The 21926-nt window shown below is 37.0% G+C and overlaps 1 protein-coding gene and 1 pseudogene across 1 annotated transcript in view; both read left to right on the plus strand.

The window, feature by feature from the left end:
• Window positions 1-21926, plus strand: part of SLC35F1 (solute carrier family 35 member F1) — a 524228-nt gene that overhangs the window by 443763 nt on the left and 58539 nt on the right. The window contains exons 4-5 of the mRNA XM_044674423.1: window positions 11114-11273; window positions 19429-19585. Coding sequence (XP_044530358.1) covers window positions 11114-11273; window positions 19429-19585 — 317 coding nt within the window. The remainder of the gene's footprint in view (window positions 1-11113; window positions 11274-19428; window positions 19586-21926) is intronic.
• On the plus strand, window positions 19757-19825 carry LOC123248291 (annotated as a pseudogene).

The following is a 21926-nucleotide window of genomic DNA, read 5'->3' on the forward strand; positions in this document are numbered from 1 at the left end:
AATAATAGAGGTCATAATGGGCATCCTTGTTTCACTCCTGATCTTATTGGGAAGGCTTCTAATTTATCCCCATTGCATATAATGCTTGTTGATGGTTTTAGGTATATACTGTTTATTATTTTTTAGAAAAGGTCCTTCTATTCCTATACTTTTCCAGCATTCTTTCTATGGGTTCATATCTCTTCAAGTAGAAGTTATTCTGTGGGGCTAAATGGACTGCAAACTAAATATGAGTCATCAGAGTGATGCGGCAACTCAGAAAAAGAAATCTTGGACTACATTAATTATAGGTTGAAAACAAGAAGAGCAATATTTCCCTCAGACCACATTCAGAACATTGTATTCACTACTAGGCATCATATATTAAAAGACATTGATAAATTGAAACAAATCCAAGAGAAGGGCAACTGGGATGGTTAAAGGAACCTCAAGACCATGTTCATATGAGAACTGGATAGGGAAAAAATAGGGACTATTTAGCCTAGAAAAGAGTTCAGAGGGACCTGATACTTGTCTCTTAATCCTTGAATGTCTGTCATGTGAACAAGGGATTTTATTTATTCTGCTCAATTCTATGGGGTACATCTAGGAACAATGAGGCATCATGTAAGAACTGGCCGGTTAAACTTAGGCTTCAGAGAAGCAAGAGATTCTCTCTAAGAGGTGAAGATGAGGAGGGAGAGCATTCCAAGCATGTTGTTGTCATGTTTTGGTTGTGTGTGTCTGACTCTTCTTGACTCTATTTGGGGTTTTCTTGGAGTAGTTTGTCATTTCCCTCTCTAGTTCATTTTACAAAAGAGGAAACTGAGGAAAACAGGACTAAGTGACTTGTTCAGGTCCACACAGATAAGAAGTGTCTGAAGCCAGACTTGAACTCAAGAAGATGAGTCTTCCTGACTTAAGGCATAGCACTCTATCCACTATACTACCTAGCTGCCCATTCCAGGTAAAGGAGATGGTTTATTTCAAAGACTTAAAAGTAGGAGATGGATTACCTCGTATCATTCTTGTTAGAATGAAAAACAAAGGAAGGGGAGAAATAAAGAATAAGCCTGTAAAGTGAAGCTAGAGCTAGATTTTGAAGGACTTTTAAGTGCCAAACATGAGCGTTTGTATTTTATTTTAGAGGCAATAGGGAGCTTCTAAGTTGAGTAATGAGATATTATTAGAAGGGCTGCAATAGACCCTGGTGGAAGGAATTCCAACACTTGGAGTTCCCCTGAGACCAAAATAACAGATCTTTTCTGTATTCAAAAATAACTTATATCTGCTAGCCTGTAGGAGATTTCTGTTTAATGATCCTATGCAGATTTACATTCTGTGAGTAATTTCCTCAATTGCCTAGTAACCTTGATTTCTAAATAATTGCCCCAAATTTTCCATGTCTGGAAATGACCTTTTTTCCTCTTCAGTAGTGGGAAAGGAAGAAAATAAAGTACAGGTACTTCAGCAGCTAGTGGTTTATGAATGGCACCAGAAGATGTAAAGAGTTAGCTTACTATAAATCCTTATGAGATATAACAAGAAAACTGGTAGGCACGAATCGTGTAAATCTTGGAAATATACATTTCCTCAAAAATGGATGCCAAACAGCTCAGTGAAACATTTTGTTAGCTTGGTTTACTTGGGCAGAAAAGGAGAACCCAAAACAATGCCAATTAGAATATTTTTAAAGAATATAACCTAGATATTTGGTAGACACATAGTGATATATGGCTTTAGGTTTAGCATTTGCTGAACGTGGGGACAAAAGAAATAATATCTTTTAAAATAGCCTGGAACAAAAGAGAAGTCATATTCTGAATTGGAATAATAGCCATACAAAAACATTAGAAATTGAGGGATGTCCATTGATTAAGGAATGGCTGAACAAATTGTGGTATATGTTTGTAATGGAAAACTATTGTGCTCTAAAAAATCATAAGCAAGATGCTTTCAGAAAAAGCTGGAATGATCTGCGAGAACTGATGCAGAGGGAAATAAGAAGAACTGGGAGAACACTGTACACAGAACAGTACTATTGGATGACGATCATCCGCAAGAACTTGGCTATTCTCAGCAATGCAATGAACTGGGACAATCTTGAAAGACCTTTCATGGAGAATATTCTCCACCTCCAGAGAAAGAATTATTGGAGTTCTCTTTCACATCAGTATATTTATGGTTTTGTTTTTGCATTTTGGTTATGTATGAATATGTCCTTGCAACCATGACTAATATGGAAGTGTGATTTGCATGACAATAAAAATTTTTAAAAATTTAAAGGAACAATGGCTATAATTACATAATAATAATGTATACCCTTAAGAATGTATTTTAGACTTAAATTTGTATGTTTCTTTGAGGTTACAAAGCACCAGTTTCTCACAATAACCCTGGGAAATAAGTGGCAGAAATATCATCACAATTTTACAGATGAGGAAACTGAGTTTCAGAGAGTTGAAATAAATGGCCCTAAAGTCTAAGGTCAAATATATTCTAGAAAGTCTGTCTCTATCAGAAAAGCAACCCTCTTGTGGATGACATTCTCATTTAAGCTTGAAAATGCCTCTGGGGTAGTTATATTTCTAGGCCACAGAATTAAAAAGGATAGTGTTCCCTGTGTGGCCTGTGAATGTGAAATTTTTCCAATTATAGGACTCTCTCTGCATTTGGCCTTTTGGCTAAGTAAGAAGCTTGGTATGTCAGACATTCTGGGGTTTGCTCTTGTTTTTTTTAAATCCCCTTCCATAGAGGATTTCAAATTTACTCCCAAGTAACAGCCCACAAGATCTGTCACCTTTAGAAGCAACAAGACAATCACCAATTAGAAGCAGAAGGTGGGAGCTGAGGGCTCACCTCTAATTCTCTGAATCACCTCCTTCTTGCAACACTGGGGCTTGGTTGCCTCCGCTTGGGCCACTGACAGATTGGGCTGAAGTTAGGAAGGAGGGGAGAGGGGTGCTTTTCCAGGAGAGTAGCTGGAGGGCAGCGTTAATGAGAAGCTGAAAGCAAGAGAAAGCAGTGTTTAAAGAGTAGAAAATTCAATGAACATTAGAAGGCAAGAATAGGTCAATCCTTCATTATTCTGCCCTGGACTGGGAGCAGGTGTTTCAGCCTTTTTTATTTATTTAAATAATGACACATATTGGCTGCTTTCTCTGTATGAGACCAACCTTGCTCCTATGAATTTGGATTTCTACTTTCCAAAGCTTTAGTAGGAGTCCTGGAGATCTTCATTTGAATCCTGCTTCTTAACACTTATAGCTGTGTGACCCTGGAAAAGTCATTTTTTTCTCTCTCATTCTGAGTTTTCTTATCTGTAAAATTCAAATAATAATAGCACCCATCTCTCAGGTTTCAAGTAAGGATGAAAGGAGTTAAGAGATGTAAAAGAATTTTCCAAACTTTAAAGTACTATATAAATTCTGTCTCTTATTATCATAATAATCTTATCATAATGTGTTTTAATTATTACTACATGTGTTTTATTTCTATAGGCAACATAAGTGGCTCGTTGGATAGAGTACTGGACCTGGAATCAGGCAGATAAATTCAAATCCAGCTTTAGATACCTATCCAGCTGTGTGACGACCTTGAGCAAGTCACTTAACTTCTGTCTGCCTCAGTTTCCTCAATATGGGAATAATAATAATACCTTACCTACTAAAGTTGTTGTGAGAATCAAATAAGATATTTGTAATGTCCTTTGTAAACTTTAAAGTACTATATATACACCAAATTATTACTATTATTATCATCACATGTTAATGAAGACAGACTAAAGAAATTTATTTGGAGATGTATATATGTATACATTTCTTCTTCATATATACAATGTGTATACATACTTGTGTATATATACATGCATATATATCACCATATATATATTACACACACACACACACACACACATATATATATATATATATAGTTTGTATGTATGTGTAAGATCTTCTGAAATCAGGAAACCATTGCTCAAGTGTGAAATGAAAGGCAGTATTAATTGCTTACAATGTTAATTGTTGATCATTTACAATTTATCCTGTCTGTACCTTGTCTATACATAGTTATTTATAAATCATCTCCTCCATTAGACTGAGTCCCTTGAGGGCAAGGACTGTCTTTTGCCTCTTTTTATATCCTTGGGGCTTAGCACAATGCCTGGAACATAGTAGGTGCTATCAGAAAATAACCTGAGGCAAGCCAGGTTAAGTGACTTGCCCAGGGTCATGCAGCTAGTAAGCGTTTGAGGCTGGATTTGAATTCTGGAGGAGAAATCCTCCTGATTCCCAGCCCAGTACTCTCTCCACAGAAGTGTCCAATTACATAGGAGTGCAACGTGACACAGGTTTTTGTGAGAGTCAGATGAGTTAATATGTGTTAAACACTTTGTGAACTTGAAAGCATCTTATAAATGTGGGTTCCCACATGCAGGGCATGTTCTGATCTGCAGTAGTAGAGAGCTTTCTTGGAGAGAAATAAAATGATTTCCCTTTGGGGGTACTACCTGCCTAACATGTTTATAAATGCACTATCACATCATTATGGAGATTACCTGGTGGCATTGTTGGGTAGTTACCAAAAGGCTATTATGCCAATTTTGATCAATTAAATTGACTTACCACTTTCCTGATGCCCCATCTCCTACAAGAAGCTTTTCTTAAATGTCTTAATTTAATGCTCACACCTTCTTCTTCTTCAAATTAATACAAACATACTCATCAGTGTTATATTTATTGCTGGCACTGGTTTTCATTTAGTCCAGTGATTCCCAAAGTGGGCGCCACCGCCCCCTGGTGGGTGCTGCAGCCATCCAGGTGGGGTAGTGATGGCCACAGGTGCATTTATCTTTCCTATTAATTGCTATTAAAATTTTTTAAAATTTAATTTCCAGGGGGTTAAGTAATATTTCTTATGAAAAGGGGGTGGTAGGCCAAAAAAGTTTGGGGATCACTGCTATAATGCATCAACTTTGTAAATAATTTTAAGAGACTTAACTCTATCACATGAATAGCCGTTATGTAATGGCTATTAACTAAGTAAGCCAACCTTAATGTCAAACAGATCTGAGTTCCAGTCCTGCCTCTGATACCTACTGTCTATGAACCCTATCTCTACAGCGACTTAATTTCTCAATGCCCCAAAAGTAACTCTGATAAAATAAGTCTCAGCTAGGCAATATTATGGATAGAGTTGGAGTCAAGAAGACTTCAGTATTAATCCTGCCTCTGACATTTAATAGTTGGGTAATTTGGGGCTACCCACTTCTCAGTTTCTGTTTCCTTGCCTATAAAATGGGGATAATAATAGCCCCTACCTCACAGGGGTTTTGCAAGAATCAGATGAGTTAATGTATATTAAGCATTTCATCATCTCTAAAATATTTTATAAATGTTGGCTCTGAGATGCAGGGCATGTACTGATCTTCTGTAGTCAACAGAGCTTTCTTAGAGGGAAGGAGAATGAGTTCCCTTTGGGAGTCCTACCTGCCCAATGTGTTTGTAAACACAATATTCCATCATTATGGAAATTACCTATAACTGCCTATGGCCACTTAAGCATGTAAAACAATTTCTCCATATTAGTCTAGTGACCTTTATCCATCTTTTCAATGATTGCAAGACATTAAAGTAAATGCTGTCTTTATAATCTGGAGATATCATCCTTTTAGAGTTAAAGAACTTCATCAAAACCTGTTCAATCTACCTGATTCTGAAAGAATGAACACACAGAATTACAAGGGATCTTCAGTCTTACCTAAACCTGGAAAAATGCCTTCAATATTAGTAATAACAGCTATAATTTATATAGTGATTTATACATGTAATCTCATTTTATCCTCACAAAATCCCTGAGAGGTAGGTGATATTATTATCCCCAATTTTGTGGTTGAGGAAACCAAGGCTGACCAAGACTAGATGACTTTCTCAGGGTTACCTAGGTAGTAAGAATCTAAGGTTAAATATAAATTCAGGTCTTCCCAATGCTCTATCCTCTATACCAACTCACAGCCTAATGCAACAAATGATCATTCAAACTTTACTTGAAAATCTTCTCCTGAGGAGGAACTCACTATTTATTCTACTGATGGAAGTCAATCCCAATTTAGAAAACTATGATCATTAGGAAGCTTTCCATGATGTTGATTCTAAATTCACCTCCAAGCAGCTTCTACTCAATGTTCCTCATTCTTTTGACCTCTCTAACAGAATTTTTCACTCAACAGCTCTTCAAATATTTGAAGATTAAGAAGTTCCTCAAACAAAAGTCCTGTTCTTAGATATCATTTTCTTTTCCAGTCTCTTACTTCCAGTCCTCTTTTCTCTTCTGAAACTCTGCCTTCACTTAAACAACAGTGGTAAAAAATACCCAATGTCCCTATGATCTTCAATTTCTTACCTAGGATTTCATGATCCCTATCCATAATATTTCCTGGTGTGTTCATCTGTCCCCACCTAAAGCAGGCAGTGGCTATCCACTTGGACAAGATGGCGGGGAGCTTCACCATTGTATTCTGATTACAGACCAAAAGAATAAAAACAACAATAATAACTAGAGAGCACTTAAAATTTGCAAAGCACTTTGCATTAATTAATCCATTTGATCCTCATAACTAGAATATATGACAGAATCACCTCCTTTCCTTTTTAACATGGTTACTAGATTTAACCAACTGTCATGTGGAAGGATGATTGGATATGATCTGTACTCAAAGATTAGAACTAAAAACAATGTGTAGAAGTTGCAAAGACAGATTATCATTTCATCTGGAGAGAAATTTCCTAGTAATAAGAGTTTACACAAGGTAGAATGATTTGCCTTAACCTTAGGAGGGAAGGAATTTCCCATTATTGAAGGTCATTAAGCAAAGGATGGATGACCACTTGCCAAAAGTGTTTTCTAAGGAATCTGATTTCAAGGACTAATTAAATTGAGTGACCTGTGAGCATTCTTGAACCCATGATTATTGTATCCAATCTTACAAAGTCAGCAGTACTGTGCATTTACAAGTCTAAGAAAGGATGAGATCCTGTATCAAGTTGAAACCAAGCTCCAAACAAAGAAACCACATAAAGCTGACTATTTTTACAAAATGCAAATTGTTTGCAACTGCCATGTATGCTATGACAAAATAGTCCAGTTAAGACATTCAGGATAAACCTGTCTAGCTCTTTCTATACCCAGGAGGATGGGGGATTAGAGACATAAAATCACTTTTTTTCCTTCGTCCATCATTTGTACCCATTTTTTTCTTGGCCACAGAGCACTAATAAACAGAAAACCTAATATTTATACCCATTTAGGGTTATTGTATTAATACAATAGGGTAAAAGTAATGACACCACAAAAATATGAGATAAAGAAATTTTATGAAAATCATTTAAGTGCTTTATTTGCTCTGGTCATCAGGTGTTGACCATACAAGATAACTTCTTACTCTCTATAAGTTTGCCATCTAAAACTACACCCACAGAAATGTTACAAAGACATCCGTATAAATCAGTAAGCATTGAGTAAATTCATATATGGTTTATACTGTGGAAGACTAAAGTCCCAGAAGACTCACTGATTAAATAATTGAGGCTAAAGGTTACCATTCTATGGATGTAATTTGAGGAAGCAAGTGCTGAGTTCCTTTAGAATTCAAAATACTGATTAAGCCTTTCATAAAATGTTCTCATCACCAGCATTCCTCATTACCATGATGAAAATCATTTTAAGGTAGATGTTAGGAAATTATATCCCAAAACAGAATACTCAATCCTGATTTCTCCAGGATAGAGCACTGGGACTGGACTCAGGAAGAAATGAGTTCAAATCCAGCCTCAGACACTTCCTTTGTTTATGTGACTCTGAGCAAGTCACTAACTACTGTCTTACCTCAATGTAAAATGGTAATAATGGTGCCTACCTCCCAGAGTTGCTATGAGGATCAAATGCTCTTAGCACAGTACCTGGCACATAGTGAGCACTATATAAATTTGTTGTTCCATCATGTCTGATTCTTTTTTACCCCATTTGCAGTTTTCTTGGCAGAGATACTGGAATAGTTTGGCACTTCTTCAGCTCACTTTACAGATGAGGAAACTGAGGCAACAAGGTTAAGTGACTTGCCTAGGATCACACATTTGTCTAAGACCAAATTTGAACTGAGGAAGACATCCTGACTCCAGACCCAGTGCTCTACCCAATGTGCCTCCTAGCTGCCCCATTTAGTGTTAGCTACTATTATCAAGTCTAATAGTGTTTGAGTCTACTTCTTCATCTTATACTATAAATATCAGGTATAATTAATAGCTTATAATCAGAGTTCTTTGACTCCTGGGGGGAAAACTGATAGGCAATAGTTCTTCCTGCAGTTGCTTATAATAACAATAAAAGTGTCTCTGACCAAGTTTTAAAAGAATGAAGCCTGTTTCTTCCATAACATATGTACAAAGTTACTCATATCTATTTTTTCAGTAGCTTTAGACACAAAAGTGTGTCACCCAAGAGCATATCATTAAGAGCTCCTTCTGGTGACATCCATTAAACTGTCCTACTGATTTATATGGCGAATCCAAGAGAGTGGAGTCTTAGTCCAACTGAAGGTGATTACGAGAAGTGTTCGTGAAAAAAATGAGGCTTGCTGCAAATAGGAAGGATCAATTAGGATCCATCAGAAAATCAATAAACATTTGTCAATATATGCCAGGCACTGTAGTAAGAACTGGGGATACAACAAGAAGCCAATGACTATCCCTACTCTAAAGGAACTTGAAATCTAAGAGAATAAACTAGGAATAAAGAAACTTGAGTTTATGCCATTTGATTTGCCTCTGCGTGACCTCAGACATGTCCCTTTACCCCTCTGGTCCTCAGGATTATTATCTGTAAAAGAGATCAGATGAATGATCTCTCAGAAGTACAGGACTAAAGTTGTGTTTTTTTTTCCTTTACTCTTTTTTTTCTTTTTCCCCTGAGACTCTTTATAATTTGAGGGTGTCTCATATACTTCAGAGCCTTCCAATGAACAACACACAAATCTCCATGGAATGAATGAACAGATGGATGGATGAATGAATGAGGTTGATAGTGATGGTAGTTACCCAAAAGGCTACATTTGGTCCATCTCTGTACAATATAGAAAGGATGCTGACTTTTTGGCTTCACTGCCTGAAATCTGCTTTAAAGACTTAACAAAATAATAAAATACCAACAGTGGCTCATGGATCTAAATATTTCCACTATGAAACACCATCACTTGGTATTTAAAAAACAAAACACCGGCTGTTTTATGCTTCCATGAATAATTCCCTGCCAAGCAGCATTTACCCATTAAATGGGAGTGGGACCCAGTCCATCTAGACAGGCATAAGGGCAGTGTGATCATTATTGTGGGATCATTAACTGAACTTGCTAATTAACTGTGCTTTTGTTGTAGTTGTTGAATCATTTCAGTCATGTCCAACTCTTTGTGACCCCGTCTGGGCTTTTCTTGGCAAGGTTACTGGAGTGGTTTGCCATTTCCTTCTCCATCTCATTTAATAAATGAGGAAACTGAGGCAAACATGGCTAAGTCTTTGTCCAAGGTCACACGGCTAGTTTTGAGACTGGATTTGAACTTAGGTCTTCCTGATTTCATGCGAAGGGCTCTATCCACTGTACCACCCAACTGCCCAATACACTGTGCTACAACCTGTTTCTCTTGTATCCAATATGATTGCTCCCACTTGGTGATACTGGCCCCCACTCTTGCATACACCTAATATCCTCATGGTACTGATAGGTCACTTAATCATCATAGACCTTCTTAGCATTCACATAGCCCCATAGCATGTCAGACTGCTATGTCACCTTCACCTCAAACAGCCTGGGGCATGAGTTAATATTCTAGCTTTTCTTCCTCTTTTATAAGAGGGAAAACAGGGACAAAGGATAGGTCAAAGATCTCTACAAGTCTTGAAAAGCTTTGGTAGTAATTTGGAAATTAAGGATTGTAGAGTCTAGTCCTCTCTGAAGTGCCAAGTAGTTGGTGGATTTTTCAGGACTGCTTTGGCTGGAAATAATACTTAGCTTCTGGTGGCATGTTCAGCGCAAATTTGAAGCATATTTGATCTTTTACAAAAGTCCCTCAAGGTTGCAGGAAGGCAGATACACTAATACACTGTTGGTGGTACTATAAATTGCTCTAAATGTTCTGGGGAGAAAATTTAAATTCTATTGAAAAAGTGATTAAACTATGAAATTGAACTGAGAAATTATATGAGAAGTGATTCATCTTTGACCTAGAGATCCTACTGTGAGCCCTAGGGAGGTCAAATAAGGGGGTGAGGGGGTTGGAGTCTATTACATGCCAAAAAAATTCAGAGTAGCCCACTTTGTGGTAGCAAAGAAATGGAAATGAAGTGAGTGCCCAGTTGTGGCATGAGAACATAATGGAATATTATTATCCTTATAAGAAATAACACAGATAAGGGAATTTGGGGAAATGGAAAGACTTTTATGAGTTGATGCAAAGTCAACTGAACTGAACTAGGATAACATTATATATTAAGGACTACAATAATATAAATGAAAGGAACCTTCAAATGAAGCCAAGCCCTATAAGCTACTAAGTGACAGAGAGCTAGCCTTGGAGTCTGTAAGAGATGGGTTTAAATCCTACCTCAGATATTTTCTTAGTTGTGGGACCCTGACCAAATTATTTAACTTCTCTCAGCCTTTGTTCCCTCATCTGTAAAACAGGGATAAAAATAGAATCCACCTCACACATTGCTGTAAGGATCAAAGGAGATAATATATGTAAAGCACTGTGCAAATATTAGAAATGTAATGTTTGTAAACCACTCAGGTATCTTTGCAAATAAAATCACAAATGGAGGGCCAAAAAGAGTTGGATACAACTGAAAACAACTGAACAACAACAAATTATCATTACTAATTATCGCTTTATTTCCTCATTCTTGAGTTCAGTAGAAATCCCCTACATATGGCAAATGAATGTTTGTTGATGTAATAAATGTTGTTGATGAAAATCCAATTCCACTGAATTGGACAAACCTGTTAAGCATTTACTCTGAGCAAATCATTAAGCTGATGGTAAAACAGCAGTATTTTATTCTTGCTCCTATTCTTTCTCTCCAAACAGCTCTTGGACTGCTTCGTCATCCCAGTAGTGATACTCCTATCCTGGTTCTTCCTGCTAATCCGATATAAGGCTGTGCACTTTGTTGGCATAGTGGTCTGCATTCTAGGAATGGGTTGCATGGCAGGAGCTGATGTTCTTGTGGGAAGACAGCAAGGAGCAGGTGAGTCCAAGGAAATTTCTTACATTGATTTTCTAGATGCAACTCGTGCGAGGATGCACAAAATTTACCTCTTCATTATTTCAGTATCCAATTTCACTGGTGTGCAAACTGACAGAGGTTGTGATCCCCGTTGACATTATTCATGAGTTATCACCAAAAATTCACCATCAGATGGCAAAATTTCTGTTGGTGAGCCTTTTTAAATTTAGCTAGACTATGTGTTCAAAAGATAGGGATGAAGCCAGGCACTTCATATGTTCCAGGCCAGGGGAGGGCAAACTATGACCCCTCAAAACATATCTTCCCTTCCACCTATTTTCTTATAGCCTCTATAGAAGGGGCAAACACCAGATTTGGCTTCAAGGTCATATTTTGCCAACCCCTGCTGGTGACCTTATCTCTTTGATAGGTTCTTCCAGAATTTATCTTCTGCTTGCTTTTAGCCTTCCAAAGTACAAAAGTTACTGCCATGCCATTATGAAGTATCAGAGTAAGGCTTTGGTGAAGGAAAAATTTTAATCTGATCAGCAAATGGACCTTGAGAATTTCCTTTTTATTGTGAAAAATAAGGTAGAGTTTGGTGTGGTTGCTGAGTGACTTCGTGGATCATTCAGTATGATATACCGACCTAAGAGTAAGAATCTTGAAAAGTTCATGGGGGAACACTAAGTGTGTCTTGAAGTCAGAGATGCAGAATTCTGTCTAGGTCTATAGTGACTAAGGTTGTGAACTTAGCATCTTCACTTCAAGATCTGCTTCCCTCCCTTTGCATGCTTGGCCACCTATTCTTTAAGCTGTTCAGTGATGCTGAGGGCATGAGCAAGTGAGGACTTTTTCAAATTTAAGGTAGGAATCAGTTATTGATTAATTATTAATTGATATTTTATATATAAATAATTAATTGATAACCAATTGGTCACTGGTTAGAGAGCCCTGGTCCACAGCATGATCTCAATAGTAAAACCTTTGTTAATGGAATGTCATTTCTATAAAAATTTCCTTTAAAAATATATTTTCTTACTATAAGGGATAAAAAAATAACCCACTTTGTTCAAATCTGGGAAATGGGATAGGAATGAGAGGTAAGCCTTGCTCTAAGACTAGGTCAATCACAGATACCCAATCTGGGACTGTCCTTCCTTCCTCCACATAACGTGAATGATTTGGTGTCAAAATTGGAATGGATCTTTCTGTAAGAACAGAAATCCAGTCAAATAAATACCATGGATAAGGGTTGTTTATTCTGCTATCAAAGTTGCAACTATAGAATAAATCCTCTCTGGCCCAGAGGGTGACTAATGCTTGTTTTGGACAGGATTATCCTACTTTCTCTCCCCTCCCTATCGATAGTCAATTAGGCTACTATAATAGGCTACTATAATAGGCTACCTTGGTATGCATATAGACACAGTATGTTTTCTATTTTATAAATCTAGTCACCCTTTGTACAGTGTGTTTGAACAACTCAGACAATATTTTCTTTGCTTGAATTATTGACATTGGTGGTCTACAGTCACTATTTGGCTGTACAATAATCATGGGATTATAGAATCATGGTTTGAGAGTTGAGAGGGATGTTAGAGTTCATCTAGATTAACATGAAGCTATCAGTAGATATCAGAGGTTTTATGAACATAGATAGAGGAAAAAATCCTATTTTTTTCACTGACCTCTCTCAGAAATTTTGCATTTCCTTCAATTATTTATAAACATAATTCTGAGAAGGGTCCCTAGGTTTCATCTGACTATGAAAGGAATCCATGATCCAAAAAAAAAGAGATTAGGAATCCTGATCTAAAGAAATCAAGTGATCCACTCAGGATTATATAATTAGCAAGTCACAAAACCAGAATCTGAACCAATAACTTTCTTCTATTTCCTCTTGAACTTCAATCTTTGATGAAGAGGTGGCCAGATTCTTGCTGGTCAGAAACTTCTTGCCAAGGTCAACTCTTCTACATGAACCTTCAATTCAGTCTATTCCCATCTTTAGAAGTGGCCTCCCACTCCCCAGTTTTTTTCTAATTTATACCTTTCTACTGTGCCGTGCTTATTCCCTGCCCTCAAGATCCTGCTTCATTCTTTCTATGATTGCATAAATATAATGGTTCTGTTCCAGTTATAGAGCTGACTACCCAGTATCTTAGGAAGAAAAGAGCAGGATAAGATCCCTGAGGCAAAATTATGTTATCCTAAAACAGCTCAGGGTAAAGAATAATGGATCAAAAATCAGCACAAACTAAAATTTATTAAATTTAACTTCGTGTTATAAAATATTAAATTAATATAAAGTATAAATCTAAAATTTTAATTTATAAAAATTTACTAAAATTAATTAAATAGTCAGATTTATTAATAATAACTATAATTTTATATGGTGCTTTTAGGTTTTCAAAGTAAGCTTAAACTTACTTGAATGTATTTCATTTGGTTAATTCCAGTAATGGAATATAGGATTTGCTCCTCTTCTCCCTCTCTTTTCTACCCATCGATTCTTAGTGCTTCTCTTGCCTGGACCAATGAAGCATTAGGCAAGGTGCTCAGTTGTTAAAAAAAAAAAAAAAAAAGGGCATTTGGGAACCATTCACAATAATCCTATTTGGAAGCAATACAGACATAAGTAAATACATCCCATGTCCCCAAGTGACTCTTCAGCTGTCTGTTTATGGCAGAGACTACAATTGGTTTTATGACACATAAGAGAGGGGTTTTAGAAAGATGAGACATCATCATTATGTTTTACCTTCTGTGGTACTGAAATGGTGCCATACCCAGTTGGCATTATTACAGGATGTACCCAAATCCAAGTCCAAGAGCTCATTTTACATCAGAGTCTTGGTTGGACAGTTTTCACTTTTCATAAAGCATTAACTTCATTCAGCAGATTGAATTGTCCCCTGATCAAAAAAGTTAGAAGCCCTGTTTGTTAAACAGAGCAGAAAGCACTTTAATTCAACCTAGCCTCGAGACTTCATCATTCTTTCTCTTTTCCTGAGTCAATCATAATCATATATCTCAAATTCCAAGCTGATCAAGTGTATTTTGGATAACTCCTTAAAAGATAATATTCAGCCTCAGGTAGATATTTGATTAGATGAATTAATTAATGATGGTATGAATCTTCTACTCTAAAAATAATCATCTAAACTTTGATAAAGTTAATATCAAAAGTATAGTTCAAGATGGATCATTACCCCAATGATAGCTTTTCAGAGGAAAAGATCAACCTTGATAATCCATTTTATGCTGTCAAATCCATGTTGCTCCACTTGGTGTGCTGATTGTCTCTGGTAACTTGACAGTGATGGTAACCTGTCCAAGATAGCTTCTTTTTTGTCTGGATTCCACAAAACACTTTAATTCCATTTTTAGCGTGTCTTTTTAGTCAATAAAATTGAATCCAATCAACATTTATTGTTTACTTGGTCCAAAGCATTATCTCCATGGAAATTCTCTTGGATTGATTTTTGCCTCCACAAAAAGCTTTTGATGGCATCGGATACTCCCCATTCTGGAGAAAATTGTAAGAGCATACAAGGAGAAGAAATTTGTGCCAGAAAATTTTAATGCAATAGTTTTGATCTATGTCCTGAAGAGTTGACCTTGCTGTGAGAAAGAGTTTAAAGACCTCCTTCAGGCCATAAGGTCATTGATTTAGAACTATGTAGGCTAGAAGAACTAAAAGGACCTCAGAAGCCCTAATTCAACTACTTAATTTTGCACTGAGAAAACCAAGGCCCAGTTAAATTTAAGTGATGTGTCCAAGGTCACATTTGGAGTAGATAGCAGGGATAATTCTTGAATCCACATCCTCTAATTCTGGACCTATTGTTCTTTCCATTGAATCATCATCTAAGTCCACCTTGGAAGGTCAAGCCAGGACAAAGAGCAAAGGGTCAAAGTTGCTGAAGTCATCTAGTTCTTTATTTGGAAACATATCATCATCAAGCAAAAGGTGTGACCAATAGTCATGATAAGAAATATTTCAATCAGGGAACTGGGGAGAAGCCGAGGAAACAAGTATATTTCTGGACATTTAGTCAGAAAGGTCCTTAAGAGGACCTCATCTAATCCAACTGCCTCATCTAAGAGGTTATGTCCTTCACCTCACTATGTAATAGCAGCTAATATCTTTGTTACACTTTAAGGATTATAAAACATTGTATACACATTAGATTATTCAAAATTCACCATAACCCTATGAGATAGTTAGTGCAATCCTTAATATTTCCAATATATCAATAAGAAAACTGAGGAGTGTACCTATGCCCAATGCCACAAGGTTAGTAAGTAGAAACTAGGTTCTTAAACTCACATCTTCTGCCTCCATAGCTAGTACTAGTTCCACCAAATTATACTGCTTTCCTTAATTGTCTGTCCTATACTTTACAAGAGGATCATTAATTTCCAAATAATTTGAATGCAATAAAATGCAAAACAAAAAACTGCTCAGAAATAATTTTCATTTTTGATGAACCATTTTCTTTTTCTTAAAACCCTTACATTCTGCCTGGGGACCAAGGCAAAAAAGTAGTAAGGGCTAGGCAATGGGGGTTAAGTGACTTGCCCAGGGTCACACAACTAGGAAGTGTCTGAGGTCATTTGAAACCAGGACCTTCCATCTCTAGGCCTGGCTCTCAATCAACTGAGCTACCCAGCTGCCCCCTTTGATGAACCAGAAGACACTTCAGGGTCTTACAAGGACATGAGGTCATTATATGAAACTTCAATTATCCTTGTGTTAGTCAAGGGTTGATCACTAGAGTTTTCAAATAATAGAATTCCTAGATTACAGAGAATTCACAGCAACTTTTTAAAATTCAGACATTAAAATCAATCAAAAGTCAGTGAAACCATATAACCTGTTTTAGAATTTTTAAGAAAGACTGAAACTCCTATCCTATAAAAAGTAAACCTATTTGATAATTTAACTTTCTTGCACAATATGGTAAGTTATTTGGATTTGCAAAACATGACATCATTTTACAGCTAAAGGCAAAAAAGGTTAGCCAGTTTGAATGACATTATATCAGATATCCCAAAGCCTGGATATTTTGGCATTGCTCTGCTTAATAATTATTTGTATGTACTGTACCTTCTTAAAGCATGAATTTCTAGACCCTCAGAGAAGATCACTAGTAAGAGATGGAACTCATGAAATTCTATACCAAATAAGTCCTTCCAAATAATCTCTTTGAGGCTTCTTTCCATGATGTTGCCATTGCTTGGGACAGGTATAGAGTTCTTTCAGAATTGTCCACCAAGTTCATTCATAAACCATACAAGAATATCAGGGAGATGGAGAGAATGGAAAGACTACCTGCCTGCTGAGAATGCTGCCTGTGGTCTGCTGCTCTGATTGCATGCTTTACCTTCTTCCTGGAATTTCTATTTCTATAATTTCCAGATCTCCCTGGGGATAACCATCTGCCTACCTGGACCTCTTCTCTTGTTTGCTGCCAGACCCCTGCTGCTATCTATACCACCGAACTGCTGGGAATTCCAACCATACTCCATATAAGAGAATATTTCTGAGGCCACCCACCTACCTAGCTTAACTTCCTTCCTCTCCATGCTGAGACCTGCCCCAATTTCCCATCTCAACTCAGCAAGACTATCTAGTTTCCACTTCCCAGACAGCTCCTGTCTAGCCAGTCCCACCAACCACTAAGTCCCCAAACTGACAAAAATAGTTTTTAGATGTTTTTAAAAATCTAATCCAATCTCAAAGGACCACGATTTACCACCATTGATGATACTCAAGAGACTAGGATGTGACCTCTGAGAGCAATTCGAAAAGAAAGTTCAAAGAAATATTGCACTCAAAATGATCATACAATATAGTTTCCAAGTGACGACTTTAAAGAAGACAGCACTCATTTTGATGTGTTATCCTGATGGGTTTGTTTAAAAACAAAACCAAAAAAATAATAAAACTTCTTATCTCAGAGCTACATCTGAGAAATTATAGATAGCAAGCATTTTGGGAAGCATGTGTAATCAATGAGCACTTTATGTGTGCCAGGCATTTGACTAGTGAGTGGGAATACAAAGGGGAAAAAATGAAGTAGCCTCTGCCCTCCAGGAGCTTAAATTCTGTTAGAGGAAACAACCTCTAAATGTAGAAGAATATATAAAATACATGGTGTTCCAAAAGTCTTGGTACAGGGGGTAGCTCAGTGGATTGAGAGTCAGGCCTAGAGATGGGAGGTCCTAGGTTCAAATCCAGCCTCAGACACTTCCCAGCTGTGTGACCCTGGGCAAGTCACTTGACTCCCATTGCCCACCCTTACCACTCTTCCACCAAGGAGCCAATACACAGAAGTTAAGGGTTTAAAAAAAAATCTTGGTACCATTTTAAATTTAAAATGAGGTGCAGTTGACTAGGCCAGGCAGTTAACTGCAGAACAGGAACCATAGGCTTTCCTGCATTAACTTATTCTACTTAAAAGAGAAAAGCAACACTAATTCCAAAGTTGTCAGGTAATGAAGGACAACTGCTTTCTCCCTGACTCAGAGCCTTGGGAGGAGAAAATGGTGTTGAGGGGTACCACGCATAGAATGAGGATAAGAATACCAGCTACCAGAGAACTTTGTCAAATTTATAGGAATAAGAGTCATTCCCCAAATGATAAATGGACAAAATATATGAACAGACAGTTTGGGAATAAAGAAATCAGTGCTCTAAAAAAATGCTCTAAATCACTATTTGTTAAAGAATGGAAACCAAAACAATTCTGAAGTATCTCACACCCATCAGATTGGCTAAAATGACAAAAAGGCAAAAATTGCAAAAGTTGGAGGGTATATGGAAAAGTAGGGACACATACACTGTCGGTAGAACTGCAAACTAACTAACCATTTGGAAGAATAATTTGGAATTATGCCCAGAGAGCTATAAAACTATGTATACCATTTAGATCCAGAAATTCCACTGCTGGGTCTATTTCTCAAGGAGATCAAGGAAAAAAAGATAAGAACCTATAATGTTCCAAAATATTTATAGCAGCTCTCTTTGTGAGAGCAAAGAAATCAGAGGGATGTCCACCAATTGGAGAATGGCTAAACAAATTGTGCTATATGATTGTGATAGAATACTATTGTGCCATAAGAAACAATGAGCAGATTAAATTTTTTTAACTTGGAAAGAAGAGATAAGGAAGAATAAAACAAGTGGAACCAAGAGAACATTATATACAGCTATAGCTATAATATTTGAAGAATGACTTGTGAATGTTCACCTCCGGAAAATGACCTGAGACGTGGAAACATGAGAGATGTAACATATTTAACAAAATGTTTTATTTTTTAATAAAATTTTAATCAAATCAGAATATGCACAGCACATACAGTGCTAGCATCTAAACCAGTGATTCCCAAAGTGGGCGCCACCGCCCCCTAGTGGGTGCTGCAGTGATCCAGGGGAGCAGTGATGGCCACAAGTGCATTTGGGGACAGTGAATAACTGCAAGGGGGCGTTGATAGTATGAGACAGGGGGCGCTAAGTAATATTTTTTCAGGAAAGGGGTCAGTAGGTCAAAAAAGTTTGAGAACCACTGATCTAAACTAATGCAATAAGCAATTACTAAACCTACAGTGACTTGAAGTTCAATCTTTACATTCAGCAAGTTTAAATCCATTCTTGCATATGATTTTTGAATCCTCATTTATGAACTGAAAATACTACTGGCTGAGACATTTGGAAATAAATTATATTAGTGAAAAAAGAAAATTAAAAAAAAAAAAAGAATATCACCTGCCTTACAGAACTTAAATAATCTGTGCCTCTGTTTCCTCACAAGCAAAAGGAGGGTGTTGGGCTAGTTCAGAGGTGTCAAATATATGTCCTGAGGGCACATGAAGCCCACAACACTCCCAAGAGCAGTTCTACTTACACTAAAATGGAACTGGGAAATATTTAACAAAATAAATAAAATACAATAAAACAGAAAATATTAAATTTTAAAAATTAAGTCAATGAATGATCCTTGGGGATTCTTTTGTATGGATTAGTTAAGTCCCTGTTTCTGTTTGAATTTGATACTACTGGGTTCAATGACCTCTAAGGTGAATGCAAGAACCTCCCAACTCATTGTGGCAGAGGTGCATTTCCTTTATGGATAATCTCATGTAATGCTCTGTTTTTTATTTCTAGGAGAAAATAAGCTGATAGGAGACCTCTTGGTCCTAGGAGGAGCCACACTCTATGGCATCTCAAATGTGTGGGAAGAATACATCATCCGAACCCTGAGCCGGGTCGAATTTCTAGGAATGATTGGACTCTTTGGTGCCTTCTTCAGTGGAATTCAGCTGTGAGTAGAAAAAGCAAGCTTTTTGGACAGGGTGAATCATAGATCAATTCTCTAGTTTTCTTACCTCCACCCCTTGCTTCTTATATTTAATGAATTTGTTCACTTCTCATGAAAATCAGCAATAACTTTTATGTCTCTACCACCCACACTTCTTTTCAAATCTGAAACTAGATCGCTTCTCGGCCTTTTGGCTAAGATCAAGTGTAGTATCAAATCTGAAACTAGCAAATAGCACTTTCATGAAATAGTGGAGTGTCAAAACTGAAAGGGACCTGAAAACTGAAAACAGAGACCATCTAATTGGCCACCACCTAATACAGGAATCCTCATTACAACATTCTCACAAGTGGCCTTTTAACTTCTACTTAAACACCAAAGATGAAAGGAACTCACTCTCTTACTAGGCAGTCATTCCATATTATTACAGCTCTAATTGTAAGAAAAGTCTTCCCTTTAATCCAAAATTCTAGTTCCTTTGTATTTACTTGAATCAAGTTTTCTAGAAGTCATTTAGAAACACATCAAATTTTCCAGGCGAGTGTGGTAGTATTTAGTTCATTGTAAGAAATAAATGGAAATGCCATAATCTGATGTGCCTGACAAGGTGACAAATCATTGCCTTTTTTGAACAGTTTATTAAACCTTAAGGCATAAGAATTCTGTATTTAGCACATCTCATCAAGAAACTATACTACTGCCTAGATAGCCTTTTTCAATTTAACAAGTATTTATTGAGTGTTTAGTATGTTCCAGAGTATAATTTAATTTTAGTTAAAATTAAATAGCTATTTAATGTTAACATTAAATAGCCACCCATGTATATGTTACATGATAATAAGTGTTTGTTCTCAGTTCCTTAAAAGCACTGATTTACCATAATGGCCTATATACCTATTATTCCTCTCTTTTAAAAATCATATGCTTTTCTTGGGCATTCTTTTATCTCTACACTGGCTTGGTGACCTCATCAGTTTACATGGGTTTAATCTTCATCTCTATGCTGATGACCTCTAGAACTAATATCTAGATTGAATTTCTCTGCTGAACTCATCCTGCATCACCAACTGCTTCTTGTAATTCCAATTATATGTTTGATAGGCATTCCAAACTCAATATGTCCAAAATAGAATTCATTACCTAAGATGGAAGGTAAGGGTTTTAAAAAAAGATAGAATAATAAAGGATTACTATCAGATAAAGGAATTTCAAAATTCATGAACGTTTATGTGGTATGTTTGCTGGTGATGATATCAAGGGTATGACAGTCTCTCTGTAGTTGAAGTGGAAGAATAGGTCATGGGAAATGAATTGATTGAGGAACAAAGGTGTTAGGGTATTTGAGGGAGTATATCTACATATAGATATAGATGAAAGAGAGAGAGACACAGAGAGAGAGACAGAGAGAGAGAGAGAGAGAGAGAGAGAGAGAGAGAGAGAGAGAGAGAGAGAGATGGAGAGAGAGAGAGATGTTAAAAATCTCCCAGTATGAAGGCAGGTTTTGGGGAAGAAAGCCTGTGAGTCAGTTACTGAAAAGTGTCCTGGAGATTGAAGGATAATCACCAGGACTGGATGATAAATTTGAATAGTGTAAACCTCAGAGGAGGAGAGTTTGCTGAGTGATGAAGGTAAAGTAAGTCTAAGTGGCAATGGAAAGCAAAGAAGTATTCTGACTCCTCCACCATGGCCAGAGTGAAAATACAACCAGTTCTGGAGAGGGTGGCAGGGGATCATCATCAAGATGGATTCAGCCTAATAAATGAAAGACAGAAGGTATAAAAAAGTTGAAGATAAAAGCAGTTTTCTTAATTATGTTTCAGGTATTCCAGAGGACAAAAGAAAGGGCAAGAATATCTTGAGTAGGACATTTAGTAAAAAGGTTTAGGAGGGAAAGATTGAGAAAGCAAGCCTTTCAAGAAGGGGAACAAGATTTGTAGTTCCAAAGCCAAGCTCCTTTAAGTGGGGCTCTATATAACCACAACTTTGTCTTGACATTCTTCAATGGTTAGCCTACAGTTCCTTCATCCCAGTAACTCTGAACACCTGGTTCTGAACTACAAACCTTGTTTTCCATATACAAGCTTCAAGAGGCCAGCATTATAGCAAACAGGAGCAGATGAAGGTATGGCTCTGAAGGCAGGTCAGGAGGCACTAGATCATAGGGAGAGGGGGTTCTAGTCAAGGGGTGGCCTCCAGAAGACTACAGAGGGCCCTAGACTAAAGTGCTCTGTGTAAGGACTGACACAATGTCCTTTGGGACAGTCCCAGTATTTAATAACAGTTTTATCTTTAGAAATTGTAAATGATCATTATCTCCTCTAAACTCCATTTCTCACCCTGTCTT

Source organism: Gracilinanus agilis, chromosome 4 (genome assembly GCF_016433145.1).
Source record: "Gracilinanus agilis isolate LMUSP501 chromosome 4, AgileGrace, whole genome shotgun sequence".
Taxonomy (NCBI): domain Eukaryota; kingdom Metazoa; phylum Chordata; class Mammalia; order Didelphimorphia; family Didelphidae; genus Gracilinanus; species Gracilinanus agilis.